Source organism: Bos mutus, chromosome 15 (genome assembly GCF_027580195.1).
Source record: "Bos mutus isolate GX-2022 chromosome 15, NWIPB_WYAK_1.1, whole genome shotgun sequence".
Classification (NCBI taxonomy): domain Eukaryota; kingdom Metazoa; phylum Chordata; class Mammalia; order Artiodactyla; family Bovidae; genus Bos; species Bos mutus.
In genome coordinates this window covers 1429445-1436665 of record NC_091631.1, presented here as the reverse complement: position 1 = coordinate 1436665, position 7221 = coordinate 1429445, and the positions used below count along the sequence as shown (strand labels likewise).

Here is a 7221-nt window from a genome sequence, read left to right as displayed (position 1 = left end):
AATGCCAGGGTAATGTAACATGGAAACTTACATTACCGTATGCAAAATAGATAGCCAGTGGAAATTTGCTGTATGCCTCTAGGGAACTCAAACAGCAGCTCTGTATCAACCTAGAGGGGTGGGATGGGGCGGGAGATGGGAGGGAGGTTCAAGAGGGAAGGAATATATGTACACCTGTGGCTGATTCATGTTGAGGTTTGACAGAAAACAGCAAAATTCTGTAAAGGAATTATCATTCAATTAAAAAATAAATAATGTAAACAAAAAGATGCCAGGGTAAAATCTGCCATCTTGTTGAAAACGTCTCAACAGCTTTTTTTTTTTTTTTTAATATAGCATATTTAAAGCTTTAAAACTTACAAAACAACAGTGAGTCAGCATAATTGTGTCATGACATTCCTTCTTTTTATTACCCCTTTCAACAACGGAAAATCAGCATCTCTCTCCCCTGGTGGCTCAGCAGTAAAGAATCCGCCTGCAATGCAGGAGACACAGGAAAGCGCAGGTTCGATCCTGGGTCAGGAAGATCCCCTAGAGAAGGGAATGGCGACTCTATCGCTGATCCTGCTCCTGATGCCAGTTGTCTTGCTGTCCTCGCTGTCCACACTGTTCACTGAACCCAGGGCAGGCAAGGCGAGAGCTAAGAGGCTGGAAAGAGACTCGAGGTGCCCTAGGAACTGCAGATACGGTTATTCTCGTCTGTTTGATCAGCAGCCGTAGCAGTAGACATGCTGTGTTCTCTCCTCTCTAGCTGACCAAATGGACACGGCGGGAACACGAAAGTAATGCGGCAGGTGTGTTTGGGTGGAGCCCGCATATGCCTACAGCACAAAGCAGCTCCTGATCAAGCCAGTACCTCCTGATCACATGCGCAGTGCTGTAAAGGAGCTCAGCTGTTACATAACGTGGGGCGAGAGAGCCTGACCACTGAGTCATTTCCTAGGCAGGTTGATAAGGAGTCTAGGGGTCCCCAAGGAGAGAGGGGTCTGGAATTCTCAAGGAGGAAGAAAGGACAAACTTTTTTTCTTTATCCACGTTCCTTAGGATTATATAACAATAATGTATCCTGCCTGAGGACAGTGTTATCTTAAAATGTAAATTATGTAAATGCTGGAAAGGGTGTGGAGAAAAGGGAACCCTCTTACACTGTTGGTGGGAATGCAAACTAGTACAGCCACTATGGAGAACACTGTGGAGATTCCTTTAAAAACTGGAAATAGAACTGCCTTATGATCCAGCAATCCCACTGCTAGGCATACACACTGAGGAAACCAGAAGGGAAAGAGACACGTGTACCCCAATGTTCATCGCAGCACTGTTTATAATAGCCAGGACATGGAAGCAACCTAGATGCCCATCAGCAGATGAATGGATAAGAAAGCTGTGGTACATATACACAATGGAGTATTACTCAGCCATTAAAAAGAATACATTTGAATCAGTTCTAATGAGGTGGATGAAACTGGAGCCTATTATACAGACTGAAGTAAGCCAGAAGGAAAAACACCAATACAGTATACTAACGCATATATATGGAATTTAGAAAGATGGTAACAATAACCCTGTGAACGAGACAGCAAAAGAGACAGTGATGTATAGAACAGTCTTATGGACTCTGTGGGAGAGGGAGAGGGTGGGAAGATTTGGGAGAATGGCATTGAAACATGTAGAATATCATGTATGAAAAGAGATGCCAGTCCAGGTTCGATGCACGATACTGGACGCTTGGGGCTAGTGCACTGGGACGACCCAGAGGGATGGTATGGGGAGGGAGGAGGGAGGAGGGAGGAGGGTTCAGGATGGGGAACACATATATACCTGTGGTGGATTCATTTTGATATTTGGAAAAACTAATACAATTATGTAAAGTTTAAAAATTAAATAAAATTTGAAAAAATGTAAATTATGGGAGTAGACTTGGTCTTTACAAGGATGTATCCTGCCTGAGGACATTGTTATCTTAAAATGTAAATTATGGGAGTAGATCTGATGAGGTCTTTACAACATCCAGACATTCCTTGGATTATATAACTTCATTGTTAACACTAGCAAGCAGGTACTCTTCCTGTCCCCTTCTGATGCCTATGTCAGAAGCTTTCTCTATCTCCTTTATACTTTAATAAAACTTGATTACACAAAAGCTCTGAGCGATCAAGCCTTGTCTCTGGCCCCGGATTGAATACTTCTCCTCCAGGGGCCAAGAATCCCGGTGTCTTCGCGTGATTCAACCTCTTGCTACAGCTACCTGCTCCAGTATCCTTGCCTGGGAAATCCATGGACAGGGGAACCTGGTGGGTGGGCTACATCTGTGGAGTCGCAAGAGTCAGAAGTTACTTAGTGACTAGACCACCACCACCATCCGCGAATAAAAGCACCTTTGGGGAGTTGTGGGATTCAGCACTATATGCCAACAGACCTGAGTGGAGTCCTTCCCACCTGTGCATCAGATAATAGGCATACAGATCTTGGCATGGCTGCAGAACCAACAGCCAGCCAACTGGCCCGACCCCTCTTGGCTGTGATTGGGGAAAACTGCAAGAATGATTGGGTTGGTCCAACATCCATGGATGAGAGAGACTTTGCAGAAGTCCAGCATTCCCAAGGAGAGATTTTAGTATTCCATTGGTATGCTAGTGTGTGCTCTGCTAATGTGCTAAGTCACTTCAGTCCTGTCTGACTCTTTGCCACCCCATGGACTGTAGCCCGCCGGACTCCCCTGTCCTTGGGATTCTTCAAGCAAGAGTACTAGAGTGGGTTGCCATGCCCTTCTCCAGGGGATCTTCCCAACCCAGAGATCGAGTCTGGGTCTCCTGCAGCTTCTGCATTGAAAGCAGATTCTTTACCACTGAGCCACTGGGGAACCCTGACTCCATTGGAGCAAAAAAAAAAGACTTTGTATCCACTGGAAGAAGCAGGACCTTGCCACCCATCCAACAAGGCAACAGAGCACAGAGCTGAACTAGCTGGCAACAGTGTCTCCCAGGAAGCAGAGGGATAGGGTGATTATATGCCTGTAGAATTCTATAGAGGAATGTGTTTCTCTGTCACAGCACCCAAAGTCCTAAAGCAGGATCTTCATGACTGGGGGATGGAAGAGATAGAGAAAGAGGAAGATAAGAAAATCATTAAAAGGATTTGTTTTCTGCTCTTTTCATGACTCCTGCAGGAAGCCCAACAATGACTCTGTGAGAACTTCATCTAAGGATGCTCACATCTGGTCTGAAGTGATCTCAATGCCCCAAGTTCTAACACACGTGTTCCCCAACTGCATCAGCTCATTGTGCTCATTCTCAGGTGTGACAGGATAATGAACTTTGGTAAACAATAAACACACTCAGAAAATTGGACCATGCTCTAGGGACAAGGGAAAAAGCACAATTTGAGCTATATTTCCACACTCTGCAAAATGAAAGAAAGGTTGTCAGTAGCCAACCTGGTAAGCTGCAAGAACCAAAAAGACATACAAGCTTAAGGTATCAGTTGCGAGGGGAAGCAAGTGTGTGGAGCTGGTATAGTTATATGAGGTTGGAAAAACTCCAGATATTACAGTAAAACATGACTGAACATTTTGGCCAATGTAATAGTAACATGAAAACATATACAAATGTATAACACAGGATAAATGGTAACTACAGAGAATTACAACAATCTAATCTGAAGGATGAAGGAGAAAGTAAAATTGTCATTAACTGCAGATGATAAAATCCCACCCAGAGAAAAATCTTGAAGACTCCCCCAAAAAAACTGGCATAAGTAATCAACAAATTCAGTAAACATACAGGATATAAAACTGATGTACAGAAATTAGTTGCATTTCCATGCACTAACATCCAACAGAGTTCTGTCTCCTAAGGAAGTCATCATGGCCCCTTAAGAACAGACTCATACATCAATGCTTCAGAAAAACATATGTATACATATATATATGTGTGTGTGTGTGTGTATATATATATATATACACACATGTACATACATATCTGATGCTGAGAAAGATTGATGGCAGGAGGAGAAGGGAGCAACAAAGGATGAGATGGTTGGATGGCATCACCAACTCAATGAACATGAGTTTGAGTAAACTCTGGGAGATAGTGAAGGACAGGGAAGCCTGGCGTGCTGCAGTGCATGGGGTCTCAAACAGTCAGACATGTCTTAGCAACTAAACAGCAACCACAAATACCTGCAAGGGAGGCAAAACATCCTTTATTCATATTATATGTTCCTTATCATAGGATAAGCCCCACCCACCAGAGTTTCAACAATCCTCCCTTTCTAAATCTTACGCATGTGTAAACTCATGGGAGATTTGGCAAAGACTTAAAATACACCTGTATTTACAGTCCTTCATTAAACAGAATAGTTCATGCAGCTTGTTGAAAATGAGACCTCCCAAACATTCATTAAGAGCCCAGTGAATCTCCAAGGGTAATATGTAAATGTAAATGACATCTGGTTTATATCAGTTTGTTCAAGTTTCAAATCAATAGTGAATGCTGCTATACCTGTTGTTTCTCTTTTGAACCAGACCACAATGACCAAAAGCTTTTTATCTTTCTTCAACAATGAAACTGATGACAATTGGGAACCCTGCCCATCCCACTATTTTGTCTCCTGGCCCTTGAGGATTCCTGGGAATAAACAGCATTAAGCAACACTATCAACTCTACTCCAGCCAACATACCACCCCTGCAGCCATAGATCTCTAGGAGATAAAACACTGTACGCACACGGGAGGAAGAGACGTATGCCAATTTTCCATATTTGTTTTTACTCCCTGCAATATTGAATATTCAGTAGTGCTATTATCACAATAATTTCCCACATAAGTCTCCTCACATCAAATTTTAATAGATCCTTTTGAGGTCAGAAATAATTGGGTGATCCAGTCCCATTGGCTATGTCAAACAGAGTAATTTTCCAGGCTAAGGAGGGCAGAAGAGAAAGAAAAGTTTGAGTCCCACAGTGGCAGAAATTACTATTGGCTGTGACATGGATTTTGAATATCATCTCCCATCAGAAATCCCCACTGGGTACCAGTTGCAAGAAATTACATCATCAGAGTCATGAGTAAATGACACTGAAGGGACCACATGCATCATTCCATTTCTCTTTATGATTCAAATCACCTCCTCCTTCCTTAGGTTACAGCTGGTGGAAACTAGGATGTAATCAAAATTTTATTAGATATTAAGCCCCAAAAGAGGCTTTGAACAAGCATAAGCTATCTCAGACTGGTCTTCCCAGGAGGCACAACCAAGCCAATTGTATACCTGTTTCTGTCCAAAGACACATTTCTCCTCTGTGTTCCGTTTCATTCTTGTCAGATGCCCAGAATGGACATCAGTGAGCACCATGTCTGGATTACGCTACATCCAAATATTTGAAGGACAAGGTGTACACACTCCTGGGGCCTCTGTCAGGTCTCTCCTTCAGGGTCAGAAGCCCGAGATGGAACAGGGCTCCCTCTCAGAAGCAAAAAAGAAGTAGCAAGGTTCTAAACCTTAATGTTTCACAAATACTTACAGATATATTAATAAATGTTGAGGCCACTCCTCATGTAGGATGAAAACTATGAACCTCCAAGACGTGAAGATATCATATTCATGTGGCAACAAGTCAGCTGTTGCTCCATATTGGCATATTGCATATCAAACTAAGCCCCCTTTGCCAAAGGCACTAGGAATTTTATAGTCCATTCATAGGAATATTATTGAGGGTTGCTGCTGCTGCTAAGTCACTTCAGGCGTGTCCGACTTTGTGTGACCCCACAGATGGCACCCACCAGGCTCCCCCGTTCCTGGGATTCTCCAGGCAAGAACACTGGAGTGAGTGGGTTGCCATTTCCTTCTCCAATGCATGAAAGTGAAAAGTGAAAGTGAAGCTGCTCAGTCATGTCCAACTCTTAGGGACCCCATGGGCTGCAGCACACCAGGCTCCTCTGTCCATGGAATTTTCCAGTCAGGAGTACTAGAGTGGGGTGCCATTGCCTTCTCTGATTATTGAGGGTTAAGATGATTAAAAAAAAAGACAAATCTGTCAGAAATCTCAACCTATGACTTTAGCAACACCCTCTCTTCTTTTGCAACCTCTTCAAGGCATCTTTGATTTCTTTGTTTCTCAGACTGTAAATCAAAGGATTCAACATGGGAATCATCACAGTGTAGAAGACCGACGCAAATCTGTCAAAGCTGGAGGAACCACCAGAGCTGGAACTCAAATAGACAAACATACCTGAGGTATAGAAGAGAGTGACTGCTGTCAGGTGGGAAGCACAGGTGTTGAAAGCCTTGGACCTGCCACTTCCTGTTGTGATCTTCATGATGGAAATGACAATGTAGACATAGGATATCATGATAATGGAAACATTTATTACCCCAAAGATCATTGTCAATAAAGCAGTAAAGAGTTGTACAGAGAACGTGTCAGTACAGGATAGAACTAACAGCTGTGGCATGTCACAGAAAAAGTGGTTGATGACATTAGGCCCACAGAAATGGAGCTGGAGCATGAAACATAATTGGAATATAGAAGCAGAAAGTCCAGCCAAGTAGGATCCCAGCACCATCCGACCGCAGAGAGCGGGCGACATGACTGACGAATACAGGAGTGGGTTACAAATGGCGGCATATCGGTCATAAGCCATGGCGGTCATGAGGCAAGACTCACTCAGCCCCATGGTGGAGAATACAAAGTACTGAACAGCACAAGCCACAAAGGTGATAGTTTGCCGCTCCTGGAAGAAGTCGTAGAGCATCTTGGGGGCTGTGGAGGTCACATAGCAGATGTCCATGAAGGACAGATTACTGAGAAAGAAGTACATGGGGGTGTGGAGGTGGGAGTCCATTCTTATTAAGATGAGGAGCGACAGGTTCCAAGTCAGGGTCAAAATGTATATCACCAGGAACACGACAAAGAGCACTACTATGATTCTGGGAAAATCTGAGAATCCCAACAGGATAAAATGAGTGATCTCTGTGATATTTCTTCCTCCAATCATTGGTTTGATGCTCTTAAAATCAGAAAAGAGACAAGAGAATACATTGCCTACTCATGAAATGATAGCATTATAAGTCTCATATATACCGTATTTTCCCCCATTGAGCACTGGAAAAGGGGAATGCTCCACTGTCCTAGGGAGAGACCGCAGCTTTTCATCTTGAATTGTCAAGAAGTGCCTTCTCAATGCTCCATGGACTACAGAGTCCATGGAGTTCTCCAGGCCAG

At 43.4% G+C, this 7221-nt stretch overlaps 1 protein-coding gene across 1 annotated transcript; it reads right to left on the bottom strand.

Annotated features, from left to right (window-relative positions):
• Positions 1-6055: 6055 nt before the first annotated feature.
• On the bottom strand, positions 6056-6997 carry LOC102275113 (olfactory receptor 5AN1-like). The gene has a single exon (XM_070383130.1). The coding sequence runs from the start codon at positions 6992-6994 to the stop codon at positions 6056-6058; it is 939 nt and encodes a 312-aa protein (XP_070239231.1). The 5' UTR covers positions 6995-6997.
• Positions 6998-7221: the final 224 nt, after the last annotated feature.